Here is a 22,353-nt window from a genome sequence, read left to right as displayed (position 1 = left end):
TCTTTGTCTATTGATGACTTCAAAACATGTATTCTGATCAAATATAGTACAGGAACCAATATAGTAGAATGAATATTTTCAATCTGAAAAAAAAGTACTCCATTTCCAATCACAAAGCATATATCTTGTTAAATATGATTCACAGACCTTTTGTTTCCTTTGAACTAACAAGTTTATAGTTTAATCATTTTCAGTTAATGGTCACATGACCATTAAACGACATGCAAGTAATCAAATATTTACTTTTTTTTGTGTGTGTTTTATTGTGGTTAAGATCATTTTTAATTAATTACAAATATAATTTAATTATTAGCTTTTCATCAATATTCTTCACAAAGCCCAGTTTAGGAACACTGATCTTGATAATCACTTCAAGTGCAAGGTTATTTTGAATGCTTTGAAAAAAAAAAAAAAAATTGTATTTGTACCTTTAAAGATCCCAAGGATGTTTCTCCTTAAATGCATTTGAAAACATTCTCAAATTTGCTAGCTTAAACTTTTTGTCATTAGAATTGTGGAACAGTTTTTCTTCAGTAAACCTTCGCTATTGACTGAGATCAATGCCCATACTGGTCTCGATTAAAAAAAAATAAAAAAATCAGCCCAGTAAACAAAGATACAAGGTTATTGTTTATTCGAAAAGTAACTGAAATGCTTGTCGGTGGCTATGAGGAATGGAAAAACAGGAAGTATAGTGAAACCATTATTTTTGTTGGTTATAAACTCACAAGTCTAAGTTACTACATGTTTTTTTTTTATATATCAAACTAAAAGCATAGCTGATTAAAAGCACAAAGAATAAAACAAAGATTCATGTTTATTAAAAAAAAAAATCTCTCTGGCAATTTAAGATGATTTAAAGTGAAATGTTTGCTTGCTCCAAATAATGATCTCACATTAAATTCAAGAAAGTATGTGTAAAAGATATAATAATGGGAAAATGTGAGCAGTAGTGTTACTAACAATTTTTTTTTTTAGCTTTTTTTTAAAACAAGCTTAAAGTGAACAAAGCGTGCTAAGAAATAGTGACGTTTAAAAACACAAAAAAGTACAAATCGCTTAAATGATTACAAGGCTCTGTGAATCCTGCAGCATCCAATCATCTCCAGTGTTCAACCACACATTAACCCACTTGAACAGGTCCAGACAAGATTTAGATTGTTAAAACAGCTATGACAGAAGATAAAGTCATTCTTTAAAAAAAAACAAAAAGTTTAAAAGCATCCTAGAACTATGATTTTAGTATTTACATCAAGCAAGAATCAGTCAAGCCTACTTGCGTTGGACTGCATCCTCTGATGCCCTGGGTGTGTTACACTAAGGGGAAAGAACCTAATGAAGAATAAAAAGTTTGTATAGTATTAGTACAGATGCAGTCGGAGGCAAAGATTACAATAGAAGAAAACTGTCCAGAAACACTTCTGACCAACATGACAAAAAACATTTACAACATGATATTACAGAGAAAATGTGACCACAAAATTAGTCACCCTGATGTTCTTACTGCCATTGTGTGCTATATTAACCGGTTGGATACAGTGGTTCTGATGTGAGGTAGAAATATGGCGTTTGGTTTAGGTCACACACAACGTTTGTCAGTTATTGAAGAGTCTGAAAGCTAACCGGCGCCACGTGAGTGAGCCTGTGTTTCTCAAGGTTCTTGTGGATCCTGAAACCCTTCGAGCACAGGTTGCAAATGAAAGGCTTTTCACCTGTGTGAAAGCGCAGATGAGCTTTCAAATTGTTTTTGAGACGGAAGCCTTTCCTGCAGTGCGGGCAGACGTGTGGTCTCTCTCCAGTGTGGAAGCGTTCGTGTCTTCGCAGGCTTTTCCGCAGGGCAAATGTCTTTTTACACCTCCTGCACGAATATGGTTTTTCACCTGTATGAAAACGCTCATGACGCTTCAGGATCTTCTTGCGTTTGAACTTCTTGTCACAGATCTTGCAGGCATAAGCATTTCTGTGTGTGAGGACACCCTGCAGGCGCCAAATGCCGTTCCCGCACTCTTTAAAGCAGCACAGCCGACGTCCTGTATGGACACGCTGATGGGTTCGCAGGTCTTTGAGTGTAGAAAAGCATTTTCTGTTGGAACCGTTTACCCTTTGCACACTGGACAGCATCAGGAGGTTAACAAGTTGCACAGAGCAAGGCCGTAACAGTTTGCAATCGAACGGCGTTTGGCTCAGTTGGAAACGCACCTTCCTCGGATTCGCAGTACTATCTCCTGATGCCTGGCTGAGTTCAGTGGCCTCCGCTGGGGTTTTGCTGGATTGAGGAGGTTCTATGAGAGGTGACTTTTCAACAGACGGCAAAGAACTGACGTCCATAAGGCCAAGGTCCCACTGGCTCATAGTGTCAGTGGAAAGGTCTGCACTGGGAATGCTGCCTAAAACAGAGCTGAACAGATGAGACTCTGGATCTACTACAGAGTGTGAAGAGGATTCCTGAAGACCTAAAAAGAAAAAAAGGGGGGGTTAAATTTCTTTCTTTCTTTATTTTTTTTATTAAAATGTTAAATTACTTGAGCATCAAAGGGTTTATTTCTGTATATATTAGAAATAAAAACTACAATTTATGTTTTTATTTAACTCATGTAGTATTTTATTGTTGTTTTTTTAGTGTAGTAAATTTTTTTTTATTATTGATGATGATTAAAGCATGTCTGGTTTCTTCATACCATTTTCCTGAATTGTCTCTGGTTTATTTAAGTCATCTGTCCATTGGGCTTCATGAATTAAGCCGTCTTCTCTGCCAATTCCCTAAAACAGGAAATAATACACATGACTTGGTCAGTAGTGGGAAAAAAAAGCAGCAGAAATTACAAAATTAACATATTACAATTTTTTTTTAGTGCAACATTTTTCATTTATATTTATATTAATCAATTTGTACTCTAAGTCATGGTTCCTAAATGGGGCTTCGTGAGGGAACTGCAGGAGGTTCATGAGATGATGAAAAGCTTCTATATAAATAATATAAATAAATGGGGTTGCACAATAACTTTAATATAGCTTTAACAATTATCAAATTTATGTAAAAATATTATGATTGTAATGTTGAATGAGCTTTAATCTATTTTATTCAATGTAATTTAATAAATAAGATACAAAAGTTTAATGTGTTTTCGCAAATGTGTTGTTAAATTATTGATATTTATCATCTTAAAATTTCCATCTCAAACATGAAATTTGTGTTAGATTATTTTTATTTATTATGTTATGTTTATTGTTTGAAATGGAAAAAACATTTCATTCAGTTGACAAATCTAAGAGAAAGTTAAAAAATCAGCGCCACCTACAGTTTCTTTGAAGATAGTGCATGGAAGGTCAACCATGCATTGCAAATCCACAGCTTCTGGAGACTCCTCACAGAGAGTTTCAGAGGGAGAAAGCCCCTCCTCTCCTCTGGAGTCCTGCAGACAAACCTCGTCTCTCTCAGTGGACACGCACTGATCTGAATGGGGTGTGTGGTGGGAAAGAACACAATATATTACATTTCAGAAACATGAGAAAACTGGTCTGCTTTACATGGTCAGGTGAATAAAAACAGACAAACAAAAGTTTATAAACTTTGTCTATCCAAAACATTTTGACTATAAAGATGTCATATGATGATTAGTTATTACTCATTTTAAGAAAGGTTGCACACACAAATTACTGTATTTTTTGCATGAATACTAAGCATTGGTCTGCAAAATTTAAACTGCTGCAAAGACGGTCTTTAACCTCGAAATATCAGTCAACAGACTGCTGCAACTACTTTTAAAAGTATGGCAAACCATTTTAACAACTATTCCTTAAAATTAAACAGTACTTATTTTTGTTACTTGTTATTTTAAGCAATCCAATAATAAAGAATAAATTTAATTTACTATTTAATTGTAGTAGTACTTATTCCAACAGTGACTTTTATCTATTAATTTAGCCTCATTCATTTACACAGTTTAGAGCATAACATGAAACACCAAATCACATACAGACATAATATAGACAAACTTTAATAATTTAATTGATACAGATAGAAAAACTGCAAGAAGGATATGTTTGGCTTGAATGAACACACTAACAAATCAATATGCATTTACTCTATCTACATTGCTGTGTTGCACTAATATTTAGCATATCACTATGCAGAAATGTCACTGAAAATATAAAAACGTAGGTCTAATATTCGGTTTAAAGAGTTACAAATAATTAAGTACTAGTACTTTCTAACCTAGTAAAATGTAATTAAATACCACTGGAATAGAGACTAATAGGAAAAGAAGACGAAAGTACTATATCTAAGTAACAGTTACTAGGAAAAGAAAACTATACCAGCCACTATATACTAATAATTAACTAATAATAAAGAAATAAATACCAGTAACATAAAATAGATACTAGTTCATTTTAATGAATATATAATGCTACGGCTTGCCACATACGATAATCCCGTACTTCCGGTCCACTCCTGTTGAATTCAACAAACGTGGAAGTAAAACCCAGCTACGTGCCCAGCGAGAGAAGTGGTTGTTGTTTACGCAAACATACCCTGATGGTGGGGCAGCATTGTCTCTCCTACTTGCACACCGACGCTACAAACCATCTTCTCAGAGAGATTAGTCAATGCACTTTCCATATGAGCCCTGATGTCAGGGACACACACCAGATTCTCTTTGATCTGAGTTTCTCTGTCGACCGTGCAGCCATGGCAATCCAACGCGCGTCCTTCGAAAACTTTCGTTATCTCCACGACGGCCACTTTCAGTAACACCTCCATAACGGCCGCCACCTCGGCTTGAAACCTGCACACGGACTCGGACATTTTGCTTGCGGTCTGAGCATGCACAATAATATTCACAATGCGTAAACAAACGGATCGGTCGTGCAGTCGTTTGTGGTCATATCCACATGGCTAAGATGGAAGTAATGGGCGTGTCTGCTGACACAATGACGTATGCACGTTCTACTTGGGGCGCCAAATCCAGAAGTCGCTCCTAATACATAAATGGGAATGTTGATCGCAAAATTTTGTCATATAACGGTGTAGTTGATTCTAGAATGTGCATTGTTTAAAGTTTTGTTTCTTTACAGAAATGTAGTCCAATTCTTCGTCTTGTTTGCACTGCATGTTGACATATATTTCAGTTAAAAAATTAACTTCGTTATAAAACTTATAATTATTATTAACTGCATATCTTAATCTATTTTTCCATTGATGTTTAATAAAAATAGGTAAATCAGGGATTTAAAGTCTTTATAAAACAAATTTTTTTCCCGATCTTGCCTTCAATATTGTCACACGTTCAAATCGAAAAAGAAAAAAATATTCTATTCATCGGTTGTTAATGGGATTTTTAGATCTGAGGGTTGCGCTCAAAAATGGAGGCAGATGAACGCAAGGCGGGGTTTAAGCGGATTAATGGATTGGAGAAGTCCTGCTCCTGCATGCCTTGTCGTTTTAAACATGACAAGGTAAAAAAAAAAAATAGATCATAATAAGATCTATAGCATGATCATTTAGAAAATAGGGCTAATTTTCCTTGCCAAGTTTATGCAGTAAAACTGCTTCCCCGTGGAAAAAGAATACAAAATTATACAGCTAATATAAAAATTACTTTGACTTCCTAAGGCTGACTTCCTTTACTGACCATTTGATGAAAAAGTAATGAATAAATTAATGTACCCTATTCGTGGAAAGTGGCACATTTGGAACAGGAAAGCAATAAAGGTCAGAATAATGAGGCAAAAATAAGAAAAAAAAAAAACCCACAACAATATCACAGAGACAAATTTGCAATATCTATGTGAGATGGTAGCACCTTTTGTATCAAAAGCATCAGCTGATGTATGAACATCAGTATCCTCGGCATGACACTACATGGTAAAATGGAAAAGAAATACAGTGCCATATTCTAGATATGTAAATCAGCATTTGAAATGATTAGAACACAATAACCTACAACCAGCAGATCAAAAGCCTCAGACATATTTGATATGTCTAAAAAAAAGTGATTCACAACACTTTATTCCAATCTGTTTTTATTTTAAGACTTAAGAGTTAAACCAAGTTGTCTTTATTAAAAAAAACAAAATGTTTATTTTTCAGTAGAAAACGTGATTTACTGCACTTTTTAGACACAGAAGGAAGGCTGGACAATCCCTTCTCTGTCTAACATCACATAAGGTCACATCCTGTCTTATCAAAGAAAGAAGGTACGACATATGACCTTGAGGAAAAGCCTGCTTAGCACCTTTAGGTCCTATCACAGTGGGACAAACAATCCATCCACATATTAGTACAAATAAACATTTAGACAATAACAACAAATTTAACAGATGGATGTACACTTAAATAATGTCGCTGCTCCCTCTGACGATCTTACATTTTTTTGGGTTGCATTTTTATGCTTAAAAGTCAGGTCCTTTTCCAAATGTATTAGTGGTGTGTTTAACCGCCAATTACAGTATGTCTTTATAAATGAAATGGATGGCAAAGAACTGAAAGCAATACATATTTTGCTAATGATTTTGATTTTAGAAGTGACGTCAATATTCAGAAGTGAATATCTGAAGGTTTAAGAGAGAGCGTGGTCTTTGAATAAAACATTGGGTCAATGGGAGAGAGAATGGTAAGCGCATTCCTAGATATGCATGGAAGGTCACAGATAAATGATGACATTTTTAACCTTGTGATATCCGACAAAAAATAATGAAGGAATTTTTATGATGTTGATTATTCAGACAGTTGTAATTAAACAGACTTTAGTTTGGATAATATATGTAAAATGGTTTTATGATGGTAAAATGATGGAGTTTAATCATCGTCATCATCATCATCATCGTCATCATCATCGTCGTCATCATCGTCGTCGTCATCGTCATCATCGTCGTCGTCATCGTCGTCATCGTCGTCGTCATCTTCGTCGTCGTCGTCATCGTCGTCATCATCATCGTCGTCGTCGTCGTCATCGTCGTCGTCATCGTCGTCATCATCGTCATCGTCGTCATCATCGTCATCATCATCGTCGTCATCATCATCGTCGTCATCATCATCGTCGTCATCATCGTCCTCATCAGGATCAATTTTATTCTCTAGCACATCCTCCAGCCAATCCTCCAGCTCATCAACTGTTGGCATGTCATCATCATCATCATCCATATCAAACCAGATACTATCAGCCTGCGGAAGATACAACAGCTCAGTCTCGACAGACACAACACACAGCAGATAAATCCTACTGTGAAAAACTTACATCATCAACCTCCACTACACCAATCTGAGGTGAGGACAGGTCAATGTCGAAGGTCTTCTCCCAATAGGGAACAAGCTGCAGGTCACAGAGACACTCTCATCACTGCTTATGCACTGGAATCTACTTTTACAACACGGATTATATTTGGAATTTTCCACATTTCTTAGCACAATAAAAGCCATAGGGTTACCAAAGGGAAGTCATCAGGGTCGATCCAGACAATGCTCAGGTCGGGATTGTCTGTGTTATCCTCTGCCACCTCTTTCACGATTTCAAGGAATTCAAAGCCATCTACAAGAACCCCCAGAAAACAGCAGACATGTTCAAGTGAGGATTAAAGTTGTATTATGTTTTTAAATGACAGTGGCCCTGATCATAATGTGCAGCTTAATAAAGAATTCTCATACCTGGGTCTCCCTCCTCAGCAAAAGCAATTATATGCTCGCCATCAAGAGCATCCTCCTGTCAGAAAATGATGGTTACAGAACATGAAGCAAAAGATCTTGTGCTCTACAGTTACTTCTACAAATCATGAGATCACATCTTGGAATACCTTTGCGATGTCTTTGATCCTTCATTAAGAATATAATTTACTGTCCATTCGTTTCATTGTGTCTAACAACAGTTTCTAACAGATAATCTTGTAAATATACTACATGTTTATGTCCTGAAGGAAATAGCAGTGCTTGCAAGGCAGCATAAGAAAAGTGTTTTCTGAAAGATATGGACCCTTTTCACAGATTATGATGATGTAATTCTGCAATAATTATCTAGGTAAATCTAAATTTATTTAAATACTTTTATTTTTAAAGCTACACTTTGTAACTTTAGTGGTAAAACAATAAAGCTAAATGCATCTTACTGAAGAATTTGGTTTGTTGTGGTTCGATGCACTGATCTGAACATAGATACAGGAAAATTAGGTTTTGTTTTTTTTGATTGTTTGTTCCGTTTTTTTTTTAGTTTTGAATGATCCATGGCTCATTTGTTGTAACAAGAAACCTTCAGCTTCTACCCATAGGCTAATGACGTATGTATGCAATTTTCCTGTGAAATCTGTCCCAGCAGTGTATCAAAGTGTACTTGAGTAAAGTAAAGAAATGGTTTGGAGGGTTACATAGTTACATAGTGTAGCTTTAAAAAAGTCAGTGTACATTTACATCACCATACTTTTCATTACATTCCCTTGGCATTAAATTATAGACGGTTAAATCAAGGAGGTCTGTAATACCTGGAGAGAGCTATCCATTAGCATTCCCATTCATCTCAATGGCAGAGTGAAATTATCAACAAAACAAACTTTGAAACGATTCTGTATGTGAAGTGGTTCAAGCTGAATTTATTGTAGCAAACTGTCAAAAAAAGAAGAAAAACAGAATGTTTCAGCAATATCAAGTGTTGCCTTGCAAGCACCGAAAAACTGTTGTATGACTGACACAGCATCAGCTTACCCAGATCTCATACATGTTGTATGGCTGCATCTTCCTCAGTGTTGGTCTGTTGAGACATTTTCAATAATGTTCACTAATAATTTCATTTCTCAATTTAAACCATTTTTTCACATCAGTCAACACACCTGTCATTGTCCTCAATGAATGCAACAAGCTCTTTCTCACTGTAGGGTTTACCAGGGATGACGACGGGTTCATCCATGAAGGGCTCGTAGAAGTCCACCTCATTCAACTTCAAGTCTAGACTCTTAGCAACCTGTAGACAGGGGTTGCATAGTTTTGATCAATGGAGAAACTGTCAGTTTCAGGGTTTGTCAACTTCAGGGTAAATTGACATGCATAGAAATAAAGATGTTGCTTTAAAAAACTACTCATGCAGATTTACTTTTAATTTGAATACAGTATAAATATTGCTACACTACAGCTTATTATGGAGCTGTGATAGTCTTGACGCACTATGGACACCCATAACATATTATTACATTAGTGTAAAGTTTTAGAAAAGTAGCCGAAAGCAAAAAGTTAAAACTCTCCTGCCAGAGTGAAGCTACTGCCATTTCAAACATTCAGAAAGTCATTTTAGCATAAATAAAAAGATCCAGATGAGATGGCACGTCCTGATTTTGCCAAGTTAGATGTGTTCCTAGGTCAGCATATTTTGTTGACCCTGGAACAACATTTTAATCCAAAATTTTAGTCTTTACCATATCCCTACACTTAAACCTAACTTTAACCATTAGTAATCCCTAAAATCAGAGGAAATGATAGATGATTCACACTGATGTACAAGCACCAAACACTGATTGTAAGACTAAACATCACAAAAACTATAAACTGTTTCTTCAAATCTGATTGGTTAATCACAATGTTGTTCCAGGGTCAACAAAGATATTGATCCAGGAACATGTCGCACTTGGTAAAATCAGGTTCAGCAGATGAGATAAGATAAGATATAAAACCTAAAAATCATCAGAAAGTCCAATCCAACTGGTCAAACTAGATTTCTGTTAGTACATAGGGTCGTATAAATTATGTTTACATTAGTTACCTTTGGATTAAAGGTGGCAAAGAACTTGATGTGTGGATGAAACTCCTCTGCTGCGTCTTCATATTCTTGGTAGTCTGAAAATTACAAGGCCACAGGTGAACTTCTCAAACAGTTTACTTACTTTTATATGGAAAAAAAAGTCCTCTGCATGGCCCATTTGGATACGTACGCTCAGATTTCTGACTCTTGAAGAAGCCCACCAGTTTGATATCCTCTTCAATATTATGGAAACCTTTCAACTCTCGCACATTGTCAATGATCTCAACTGGATCCTCAATGACCTGGGAAAAGAGTTGATTAGAAAGGGGGGAATGACAAGATGATGCAAGAAGGAGAAGAAGACAGGGAAAAGAAGTGCAGGAAGCAAATAAAAAAATGTGAAAGAAAACAAAACATAAGCACCAGGTATAAAATATTTTTCACATACATCATAGAGGAACTCCACCAGTGTGTCCGCAGCAAGCTCTCCATCGTACTCAATGACCTCGTCCTCAATGAAGATGTAGATGCTGTCAGCCTCATCCAGACCTGAAGAGCACAAAAATGGAAATAAACCTGTGAGAACCATGTAGGGAATGTCCACCAGAGGTCATGGGTGTTCTTCTGCTGATATCCTAAAGTTTAACAATTATTTTATAAATAATAAATTCTTTAATAAATCATGAAACAAGTCATGAAACAGCAAAAACTAGTTTTGAGGATTTCCACTCATGTGACTGATCACAATAAAAAAAAAATATTTTTTTTTGCGATTTAAAACATTTTTATTATTCAAAAATGTACAAATATTCTACTTAATCCCTAATAAATTAATTTGGTTATAAAACTGCATGCAAATTAGTTCATTAGAAGTAGTAAAGTAGTTTTACATGCAGTAGATCACATCACATTACAGGTATGGTAATATGTTTGAGTGTTTCTTGAATGTGCTTACCTAATTTCTTGGCAACAGCTTTGTCTTTCTTCTCATCGAGTAGGCCGATTCCGATGTCCTCATCGTCAAGATCCTCCAGGACTTGTGCAGCAAGCTGTGTAACAAATAAATAAATACATTTTAATGTCCTTCAGCTTCTTTAAACCGCATGTGTGATTAAGTTGAGATGTTTAAATGCTTGTTAGTGATGCCCTATACCCTGTTGACACGAAATAATGGTTAAGAGGGCAGTTCCTGTTAATTTGGTAACATTAAGGTAAAGTGACTTCTTGTTTTAAGCTTATCAGGGTTTGTGTTGTGTGAGAACAACCATTAAGCTATGCATTTATTATCACCTTGAGAGCTGGTTTTGATAGCTACAAACACACAGTGTTGGACAAGGACAGACAGCAAATTTGTTTTTGCCTGCACAGATATTTCAGGCTGTGCTGTAAGAACTGTGGTTAGTTTCATCCACAGTCTTACATCCATAAAAGCCGTCATCAAGAGCGCTGCCCCTGCACTTTCTAAATCGGTGTGAAACTTGACCCATATGATGGACAGCTGCTTCCACCAATCCCAGCGCTACATGTGCCTGCTGAGCTGGAGTAACAGGGTGTTGGCATGGTGGTGACAGATGCAACCAACCATTTCTCCAGCTACTGTGAGGAACCAATTCCTATACATACTCACACAAATCTCACTTCTAGTATTTCCATCCATGTAATTCTAAAATTGTCAGTAGCGTAGGCTATGTATATATCAGTAACTTCTTAAATTTTTTTTTAAATTTCTAAACTTGTTTAACTTTGTTTCTTCCATGCAACACAAAAGGAGAAACAATGTGCTGGTCGCTCTTCTCTGTGCAGTATTATACATTGGGACTGAAGCCTTTAAGTTTCAAAAAGAATGAAAAAGTGACATACAGATACGTCACATGCATGCAGTTTTTAAAGTCTTTTGATTTCATGTGACAACTTTGTATGAAAAACAGACTGAATTTCAAGTCGTTATTCTCCGATAATTTTCCCCTCAAGTGAGCTGTTAATGCATAGATATCTATACGTGGATCCCTCATTTGACTAGTTCACATTATGTCAACACGTCCGCCATCTTGGAACGGTTAACATTTCAGATGCTGCTAAACAGATCCGAACAGTTATGTCGGATATCTTATGTAATGCCCCTTATGTGATTTAGAAGTAGCTATCTATGCTGTGACCAAATCAACTCAATAAATGAATCAAAATGTATTCTTCAGATCATCCAGATCGGATCATTCTAGATATCTGACACAAAAGAATAATTAAAAATCATAAATTGCTTTTTCTCTCTTTAATATGCCAAGGAGAACTTTTTTTAAAAATAATGAATTACATTTTCCGTCTGAGACTTGGAATTTAGTGCATGAATTGAGTGGACGTTTATGATATTTTTCATGGTAAAACTTAACTTAAGTTCTAATTTACTGTAATTACATGGAAAAAGACAACAACAAAAAAAATTATCCGTTTTATTTTTGTTCCACAGAAATATTAATTCATGTTCGGAGCAACATGTGGGTGAATAAATGGGAGAATTTTAATTTTGGGGATGTATAATAAAACTGTACAGCACAAGTCATTTAAACATAAATTGTATTAAACTGACTTTAAAAATCTATTTGAATCTTGAAATTGGTTAAATTATTTTGATTATTAAAAATAATGGACCTTTTGATTATATAATTTTGTGAGAATTGCATTTTTAAAAAGTTTTTAAGGTTTATCCAAGTGTTCTATTTATTTGTTTAAATGCGCTGTCTGAGAATTGAATACAAGTTCTTCCAGTTTGTTTGTAATATCAGCATCAATATTTGAGCGATAATTCTTCTCTGTATTAGTGTGCCTTACAATAGGATAATTTTTCACTGATTTTTTAATTTATTTTTTTATCTCATGGTTTTCCTATCAGTGTAGTCCTATGCATTAGTGCAACAAACTAGGTTAAAGCGAGGTGGGTGATGTATGTCTGTTAATCAAATCTTATGCTAAACTCAGCTAAAGGCTTAAGTCCAAATAGACCACAGCTATATAAGGTGACCCACAAAAAGCCATGAGTCAACAAGAGAAGATTTTTGCAATGAATCTAGATAGAGTTTGCTTATGACAAATCAGAATCAGGCGATAGAGGAAGGAGGAGGAGACGTTTAATCCAATACGCAGCCATGGGGTAATGCACCCTTTTTCTTCCTCTTTGCATCTCTTTCAGTCATACATTCATATCTTTTCAATTTAGTATATATTTGCCAAAACATAGATGTTATGAAAGATAATTAAATAATCAGTTTACAATTCAGTTACACTAGCTGAAATAACCAACAAATCTACAGAAGTGAGAACACTGTATAATATCTATGACTTGGTTTCCTCAGAGGCCTGAGGAACGTTTATAAGTTGACAAATAGTTAGCCTACATTTGTTAAGGAAATTCAACCAGAACACCCTGTGCTGGCTGGTGTAAATGAAAGCATATAAGTGTTTTTATAAGGGCAGAAAGCAGATCTTCTGTTATGGAGCATCACAGCGATCTGTACCACACGAACAGCTATGGCAGCAGAGGCATCTATAATTAGCGCTGCTGCAGAGACCAACCAGGACTATTTTGGCAAGGTGGTGGTGACGTTAAAGTTCCTGGGATCCGCTGACAGGTACAGTACTGTGCCCAACACTCAGTCCTCTCAGCCGACACTGCAGATTTCATGCTAGAACCTCCTGTGCCCAGACAGCACATAAGCTGTTATAAGTTATTATAACTCACATAACATTACATCAGCGCTGGAGTGTTTTAGGGAGCAAAGCCACATACACAAAACCACAGCTATTGGGCCTCTAAATAGGTGATGCATTCTTTACCGCACACATTACCCTCATATCACAGGTCTATCAAGAAAAAGGTTGTGCATAATGCATGGCTGGTAACAATGTTAATAAATGTTAATAAACCAGAACGAGGGGTCAAATAGTAGCCTTCAACCAGGTGTATTTCATGAGAATAATAATAAAAATACAAATAATAATCATTTATTATGATTATGCAATTGGCATTGTTTATTTTAACAATAATATTAAAATAATATTAATCCACTAATTTAAAAAATCAGGGGATTGCATTTTCTAGCCATTCTCCAAAAACACAATGTCCAACACAAATCCATCAGTATGCCATTTATTTTTATAACTGACACATCACACACAACAAACACAATTTATAACTGTCTGTTGTCTCTTTAAGATTTCACTGTGGCCCGCACACAAAGTCCTTAATAACAACAGGCCACTATTGAATGCAGGAGGTGACAGCATGGCTAAACGATGGTGTAAAATGAAAGTGATGTGAAGTATTTTTATACTATTTGTGCTATTTTAGTATTATTTATAAAGTATTTATTAATATCTTGAATTTGCTTTTATTTTCATTTAGTTTTAGCTTTATTTTTATTTCAGTGTTAGTTTTAGTCATTTCAGTACTTAAACTTATTTTATTTCAGTTATTTGCCAAGGTAACATATCTAATTGTCATTTCAGATCATTTATAGTTTTTCAAGTTCTATAGCACTTTGCACAATATAGATCGAGTCAAAGCAGCTTCACAGAGATCAACAGGAAAATAGCAGAATCACTTATGGAAACTCAATTATGAAGACATATAAGCAGTTCTACAAAAAGGATCTAATATGTGTATCATCTTTTATTACAGCTTTATTAAAATTATTATTATTATTAATTGACATTAACAACACTGTTGTCAACAGCTGGCTAATCTCTGTCTTCTTATGCAATCTAATACAGTGTTACTTATGATTTAGCCCCTGGCCCTGTCCCCTGGCTCAGGCCCTACATACTGTACAGTTATTAAACATAAATAGAAAATAGCAATATTGATGCTTCAAAATGCTACAAATTTCACAGTACATTACATAATCTTTTTTAACATTAGTTTTGGAATTTGCATGTGGGCCTGTCAACAAACCCAAGTGGAAATGTACTGAGATAAAACCAAAAAAACTAATTCCTTTGAAAAATGACCCATCCAGGCTTATGCTCAGAGTGCAAATATACTGTGTGGTGCGTCAGCACTTTTCTGAACATGCCATACAGATGCCATAGTCCAGAGTGTTCTCATGGCTGGTGTAACAGGCCCCACATTCCCCTGGCTCTGGTACTCTAGTACTTTTCCTTCTGATCCAGAGCAAAGCCTCTGGTGTATATAATTAATTAAAGTAGTTGTCCTCTATCAAAATTGAGCAATCAAAAACTATGGCTAATACTAAGTCTAGAAGCATCAAATAACGGTTTACGGTCTATTTGCCACCCACAAATAGATACATCTATGCAAATTACAATATTTTTGTCAAATTTAAGTGCCATGCAGCTGTGTTTACTATCAATGTAACTTTCCATGAACCATAAGAGCATAACTATAATGTGCCGGAAGTAAAATATTGCTTGCTATAAATAGCCGTACAGTTATTCCTTGCCTGCTGGCTTCATGAGTCTTTGATTGACATGGCTCATGCAGCAACACATTCGACTATTAGCTAAATATTTAGTTTTACATTTAGATCCTATCTTTCTGTCTAACCTGTAGCTGGCTATATCCTTCAGATGTAGAAAACAAAACTGAAATTAAGACAGAACTTCATACAAGAAAGAGCTGACAAATCTCATTTTAGCATTTATATGCAATTACAGTATTTATTAATATTTTACAATATATCTTTTAGCTGTTTTTCTAGTTTTGTTAAATATTTATATTTTTCAACTTCAACTTTGCGTTAAGGTTTGTTTAAGATATGTTTTCATTTTATTTCAGATTTATTTCAATTAACAGAAACTATTTTTAATAGTTATTAACTATGGTTTTGACATTGATTCTCAAGAACTTATGTCCAAATATGTTCTGCTCTTATTAAAACACTACACAATGTGTAAAACTCACAAATAATATGTCTAGAATGAAGACTTAAAATTAAAAGGTTAGCCACACTTTATCTAAATAAGTAATATCAGTAGCAGGCGTATTTCGGGTGTGCATATAAGTTCATATTTTGGTAAAACGAGCAAATATGATAATCTACATCTACTCTAAACATGTCTTTAGTAAAGGATTTTCATGAACATCTATATTCTAAAAATGCTGGGTTGTTTCAACCAAAATTTGGGTCAAATATGGGCAAACCCATCCGGCGGGTTAACATTTTTATTTAAAATGGATCCCAACAGTTTGGTTTGTCCATATTTGACCCAAATTTGGGTCAAAACAACCCAGCATTTTTTCAGAACGCACGCTTCAGAATTGTCCACAGTTACACTGGTTCCAGGTGCTACCTATAACTCCATCCCCTTTGGCCGATTTCTAAGTCAAACCCACCTCAAGGGCCAGCTCCTCAATCTGAAACTGTTTCTGGGCGACTTTGCTGGATCCTACGTGCTCATGGTAGTACACCACCATCACGTCATATTTCTTCATCACAGACTTGTAATTCTTGGCATTTAGGTCGTGAACGCGGTCCTTTCCATCATACTCGGGGATGTCCATACCTTTCTGCCCCCATGAGAGCTGCCCGAAGGTCAGAAGGAGCCCAAGGAACACTAGGTTCCACTTCATGATTCAATACTTAAGATGGGAAATATGTAGTTCCAATGAATTTAAAACAAACTGACTAATTACTTCATAAAATTAAATTAGAAAGGACCTGTGATCCCCGCCACCCAGAACAGACAAGACCAAGTCCTGAGGCCCCCTGTATGAAACCCCTACACACGGGTAAAAGAGACGAGTAACAGGGTCAAGAGCGTTTTAGGGGGTGGGATTACATGAGTGCATGAGAGAGAAAGAGAGACACTGAGATTGATACGAGAGAGAGGGGGCTGCTAAAAAAGAAAGAGACACGATTCTTCATGGAGTGAGCCAGACTAGAGACTGGAACAAGGCAAAGTAGAGATAACCATACACAACTTTTTAGTATGACTATTAGGGAAACAGAAAATTTGTGAATGGGACAACCAAAAATGAAGCATGATTGAAAGATTATGAAGAATTAAATGTTATGAGATGGAAAGGGAAGGGATCTTAAGGCACATATGAAGACTTTTTCTCCATATTAAGAGTTACACAGCTCAGATCTTGGCTAAAAATACAAGATGTGAGAGGGTGGGGGGTGTCTTATTTACTGCACTTGGCTCATCCTTGGTGCTAGAATGTGGCACTAGGTCATTCCAGGACGACATGGATAGAGGCTGGTGCACCTCTTTGGGTTTCACAGATGTCAGTTTACTTTTCGGGCAATCAGTTCTGGCTTGAACTTCTCTCTGACCTAGAATGGTGCACATGATACTTGCCTCACCGCATTCATGCTTGCTGTGTTCATCAGCACTGAGAATTTCTTTTTTTTACGGCCTACATGCTTAAACTCTGTGAGGGCACTACAGTGTATGCGCAAGATTATATGTGTGCACATGGTAGCTAAATAGCTCAAGATTACTTTACAAATTGAAAGACGAGAGGTGAGTTATTAATAAAAATCATGTAACATGATATTACATGCTGCTTCAACTTCAGGCCTCTTTATTTAGTGGCCCGTGGAGTTAATGCCTATTTAGTCATCAGCTGGTGGTTAATGATGAGGCGAAGCAGAGCATTTAAGAGAGATATGATGTGATGAAAAGGGGGTTGTAAGTAAAAGGAGAGTGCTTGGATGTAACTGCATATCCGGTGTTGACTGTGCAAAGCATCAGCCCATTTAGCATAATCCTTAATTAAATGGTGATGGTGTTTGTTTGATATGACATCAGAACACAGTCAATATGAAACCCTGTTCGCAACATATCTTTGATGCGACCTATTTCTGATAAAAAAAAAAAAATGTAAGTTGGGAATTTTATCTATCATAAATTGATTTTATTTACACATATATACTGTATATATATATATATATATATATATATATATATATATATATATATATATATATATATATATATATATATATACATACATACAGTAAACTATATCTGAGCAAATAAGAACAAAAGGGAGATAGTGTGAACGAAGAATAGAATGAAGAAGCATAAAGCAGCTATGCTCATATTTTCCTTCTAAGAAAGATAGTAGTTTTCATGTTTCCAACATGCTAAATGCTGGACATTTTACCAAATATTAAACAAATAAATCACTGAATTATGTTTCACTCTTATTATCCCATGTGGTCAGACACCAGCAAATAAAGTCAATGCTGAAGTCAAAACTGGAGAGATATTGTTATTATGCCAGAGGAGAACTGGCCCCCCGACCGAGACTGGTTTCTTCCAAGGTTTTTTTTTTCTTCTTCATTTCTGTCACCAATGGAGTTTTGGTTCCTAGTCACTATCGCCTTTGGTATGCTTAGCTGGGGACACAGTTTCTGGGAACATTGTTGACTTGAATATAACAGAACTATTGGAAGAGAACTGAAATGAGCTGGATGATGATATCACTGAATCAACAATGAACTGACTTTAACTGATAAACTGACTGTTTTCTATTGTCCTCTTGTATTATCAGCACATTTTTCCTGTTTAACACCGTAAAGCTGCTTTTTACACAATCTGTATTGTATAAAGCACTATATAAGGTTACTTGACTAGATAACATTTAAGATCTTGTTTTTGACTACCTGTTGGGTTAAATTGTTACTAAACTGTTCCTTTTTAATGTTATTCATTATGTCACCATCTAGTGGTAAAAAGAATATGACAGATTAAAGGCAAGAATGTTGACATGCATAGAGCCTTTAGGCTATTCAAAACGTCAAAAGTGTTGAGTAATTCACAATGTATATTGTTATGATAGCTCTCTGTCATTTATGACTTGGTTTTGGCAAAACCTGATGATTAATTATCCACCATGAATGCAGACTAATAATGCATTTATTATGCTAAAAGTGTACTTTCAGTGCACTTAATTCTACATTGGACTTGTCCTAATGGATTACTAAAATAAACAAAACACTCACAACATAAGTCTAAAGTACAAATGTTTACAAACTGAACTTGTGCAACCTTCAAAGCTTCTGTAACTGCACTTGCAACTCAAAGCTGAATTGTGGAATAATCACAGGAGTAGTTTGAGTATCTGAAAAATAACTGACGATGGCGGTGTTACAAATGGTACTGCTGCTCTGTGCTGGGAGTTCACTTGCAGAAGATATTTTTCCACCAACTGTGAACATTATTGCTGAGCTCGAGAAACTGAAAAACATGGATGAAAGGATACAAAAATTAGAAGAAACACTGGCCAAAGTACTGAGTGAGAATGAAGGTAAGGTGGAAGGCGAACAGTGGTTATTTTTTTGAAAGTCATTATGGAAAAAACAAATTTAAAGAAATTACAACTTACATTTGTTTAAATTCTTTGTTTAGCAACATTTTAACATTATTATATCAATGTACATTCTGAACAGCTTTGAAAACCACAGTACAAGATTCACAAAATAAGCTTGAGTCTTTCCAAAAAGAGAATGGCAAAAAAGGCACACTTTGTTCCTATATACATTTAAACATTTTAAATTACATATTTTATTTTATTATCCATTTCATACCAGCCTATTCGTTTATTCACAGCCAAAAAGGTTGCCTTTTCCGCTGGACTTTTAGAATCTGGAACAGGACACACTGGGCCCATTAATACTCCGAAAATTCTAGTCTACAAAAAAGTCTTTAGTAATATTGGAGGTGCCTATGACGCAAATACTGGTAAGTTCCGTAAAGAGAATAACATGACAAATGCAGAATCTTGTTCACATAATTTTACTGTGGCTACTTTGTACATGTGCATTGCAGGTGTTTTCACAGCACCAGTGAAAGGAGTCTATTACTTCAGATTTTATGGTCATAGTCATGGTGGAACAACAATGGCAGTCAGTCTCTTGAAGAATGGTGAAACCCAGTGCTCAGCGTTTGCTTGGAAGCCTACCTCCAATGGTAATGCCAGCAATGGTGTTGTCCTCACACTGGAGACCGGTGATCAAATTTCTACACGACTTTGGGCTAACACCTGGGTTTATGATGATCCAGAAAGTTACACCAGCTTCGGTGGTTTTCTGATTTTCCCCTTGTGAATGTCTGAATCTTGTATAACCAATATCTAGTGCAGGATGCAATATGAAACAATTATTTTTATCTTGTTTTGCTTCAAGAGGGCAACCATACATATGTGTTGTGTTTTACTTTCTTTCTTTTACATTTATTTATTCAAAATTCATTCATTAATTTATAATAATTTAGCATTTAATCATTTTATTATTCAGTTTAATCATAATCATTTATATTAAATTTTCATTACTGATATATTATATTAGTTTTCTTATATTATTTTCTCCATTGTTGTTTAGTCTTATTACTGTGTTTCAAGGGCTGTTTGTCTTCATGAATAAGAGTGGGAATGTTTATGGAAATTCAAGGTTTATTGGATGTTGGTTGGAGTAACACTTAATACTTGTTAGGGCTCAAGCCTGGAGGGCGAGATCCCTATTGTTTTCCTTAGGATTATTTGTTATTATTAGGGCTCAAGCCTGGAGGGCGAGAGTCCTATTGTTTTCCTTAGGATTATTTTTTATTATTATTATTATTATTATTATTATTATTATTATTATTATTATTTTTTTCCAACGTCTCGGGGGCTTTTGGGGCCCTTAACATACTCGAAAACTCTTGAAAATTGGCACACACATTGGAACCTGCGGCCATTAGGTCCGGGCAGAGACTGTTACACGGGCGTGGCACAGGGGCTCTACAGCGCCCCCTGGAATATGGAGGGCCATATATCATACATACTTGCACGTAGACGTATGAAACTTGGTACACATATAGATCTCATCAAGCCAAACAACTTTCGTACTGCATGTCATAGGCTCCGCCCAACAGGAAGTTGGCTATTTAGGGTTTAGTATTCTTATTTTTTGTCAAAGTTGTGGGGGCTTTTGGGGCCCTTAACATGCTCAAAAACTCTTGAAAATTTGCACACACCTTAGAATCTGTGGCCATTAGGAGGCTGCAGAGGCTGAGACCCGGGCGTGGCACAGGGGCTCTACGGCGCCCCCTGGAACACAGTCAGAAATGTTGATGTATAGTTCAAACATACTTGCACGTATTCATATGAAACTCAGTACACATATAGATCTCATTGTGCCGAACAACTTTCGTATTGCATGTCATAGGCTCCGCCCAACAGGAAGTCAGCTATTTAGAGCTATGTAAAAAGTGCATGCTCTGGAATTTGATATACTTGTCATAGGTTTATTATCCGATTGCCACCAAACTTGGTCAACATGATCTCAAGACATTGGGGATGCAAAATTGCCAGGGGATTTTTGATATCTCGAATGGTTTGCTTGTGGCGAGGCGTTGAAATTATGGCGAGAAATGAGAAACAGGAAGTGTCTAATAACATCCATATACATTTCCTGATTTTAATTAAACTTCATCAATTTGTTCGTTGTATGATGCCGATCGCATATATGTGACTATTAGGATTCAAAATTATAGCGCCACCAACTGGCAGCAGGAAGTGTGTCATTTTCAAAATGCTTTGAATTCAGCATCTTATTTTTACTCAATTTGCTTCAAACTTCATCAGAATAATGAAAAAAAAACGGCCCATGTAAAACTGTTGAGGGGATATTGATATCTAATATAGTGTTGCCATGGCAACATATCAAACTGGAATATTTTTCTGTATAATATATTCTGATTTTGAGGCAGATAACATGCTTAGAATTTCATGAAACTCAGAATACATATCAGTATTAATGATAGCTAGACACTGGCAAAAGGTCATAAAAGGGCGTGGAGGAGGCACTCTATAGCGCCACCTTTTGTCAAAAGTGGGGGGCTTAGTTTTAGCTACAGACACCAAACTCGGTACATATATTGTTCTTATTAAGACGGACAACTTTCTAATTTACAGTCATTAGCTACGACCAACAGGAAGTCGGCTATTTTGATTTGAATATGGATTTTTGGCTCTGTGTGAGGAATGTATGTGTGCTGAGACTTTCATTGTCTGAGAGAAAATGCGCCTCTACAGGAGCAATTCCGGGGACTGAGAGGGAGGAGTCTCGCTTAGTTTCACTTTTAAATCGGTTAAAAATACAACTAAATAAATCAATTTAATTCACACTTACAAGCTAAACCAACATATCTTATTATTAGCGGGTCAGGGCTTATTAATAATTGATGTATGGCCAGAGAACAGAGAGATAGACGAGAGATATGTCACCGCTCCGAACAGCGCGTGCTGTCTCAAACGAGCTCACAACAAACGAGTTTATTCTTGTTTAAGACCTTTTAAAAATAAAATATTACGGCGATTGCACACAATCCGCCAATTAGAACACACCAAGAGCTAAATTCAGATGTTTGTGAGCTGTTAACATGTTAAAATGAAATATTTGCTGCAGCCTGTCTGACAGCGCGAGACGTCTGAACACTTGAAGGGAAAAAAAGTCTACATACAGAAACTACAGCCTTTTACATTAAAACACAGTGGCGAATTAACACAAAACAATTAGAAGAACATATTATAGAGATGAAAATGAGTGTTTATGAGTGCTTGTGAGATTTTGTTTGTCTAAGGGCTGAACATCACATCGTTTGCTCTGCGCTCCAGAACACGGTGATGGTT

General features: G+C 35.9%; 3 protein-coding genes across 4 annotated transcripts; 1 reads left to right on the top strand and 2 right to left on the bottom strand.

Moving 5' to 3' along the window:
- Positions 1–617: 617 nt before the first annotated feature.
- LOC109103496 (zinc finger protein 540-like) lies at positions 618–4,951 on the bottom strand. Its single transcript, XM_042777352.1, has 4 exons — positions 4,534–4,951; positions 3,300–3,454; positions 2,679–2,760; positions 618–2,453 (listed from the first exon to the last, which is right to left on the bottom strand). Exons 1-4 carry the CDS (start codon positions 4,805–4,807, stop codon positions 1,600–1,602), a joined length of 1,365 nt encoding a protein of 454 aa, XP_042633286.1. The 5' UTR covers positions 4,808–4,951; the 3' UTR covers positions 618–1,599.
- A 1,056-nt stretch (positions 4,952–6,007) lies between these two features.
- On the bottom strand, positions 6,008–16,488 carry LOC122148926 (calsequestrin-1-like). The gene is made up of 11 exons (XM_042777341.1): positions 16,063–16,488; positions 10,672–10,765; positions 10,165–10,265; positions 9,907–10,018; positions 9,738–9,811; positions 8,815–8,945; positions 8,690–8,735; positions 7,646–7,700; positions 7,429–7,529; positions 7,239–7,313; positions 6,008–7,165 (listed from the first exon to the last, which is right to left on the bottom strand). Exons 1-11 carry the CDS (start codon positions 16,297–16,299, stop codon positions 6,800–6,802), a joined length of 1,392 nt encoding a protein of 463 aa, XP_042633275.1. The 5' UTR covers positions 16,300–16,488; the 3' UTR covers positions 6,008–6,799.
- Positions 16,489–18,727: 2,239 nt separating this feature from the next.
- c1ql4l (complement component 1, q subcomponent-like 4 like) lies at positions 18,728–19,913 on the top strand. 2 transcript variants are annotated; one of them, XM_042777236.1, is made up of 4 exons: positions 18,728–18,990; positions 19,133–19,193; positions 19,291–19,424; positions 19,512–19,913. In XM_042777236.1, the coding sequence occupies exons 1-4, from the start codon at positions 18,822–18,824 to the stop codon at positions 19,787–19,789; spliced, it is 642 nt and encodes a 213-aa protein (XP_042633170.1). In that variant the 5' UTR covers positions 18,728–18,821; the 3' UTR covers positions 19,790–19,913. The 2 variants fall into 2 exon arrangements, with proteins under 2 accessions (XP_042633170.1, XP_042633175.1); XM_042777241.1 differs by lacking the exon at positions 19,133–19,193 and having other exon boundaries at positions 18,729–18,990; positions 19,293–19,424; positions 19,512–19,898.
- The last annotated feature ends 2,440 nt before the right edge of the window (positions 19,914–22,353 follow it).

Source organism: Cyprinus carpio, chromosome A2 (assembly GCF_018340385.1).
Source record: "Cyprinus carpio isolate SPL01 chromosome A2, ASM1834038v1, whole genome shotgun sequence".
Lineage (NCBI taxonomy): Eukaryota > Metazoa > Chordata > Actinopteri > Cypriniformes > Cyprinidae > Cyprinus > Cyprinus carpio.
Note: the sequence above shows the minus strand (reverse complement) of the source record. Positions and strands in the feature narration are given on the sequence as shown.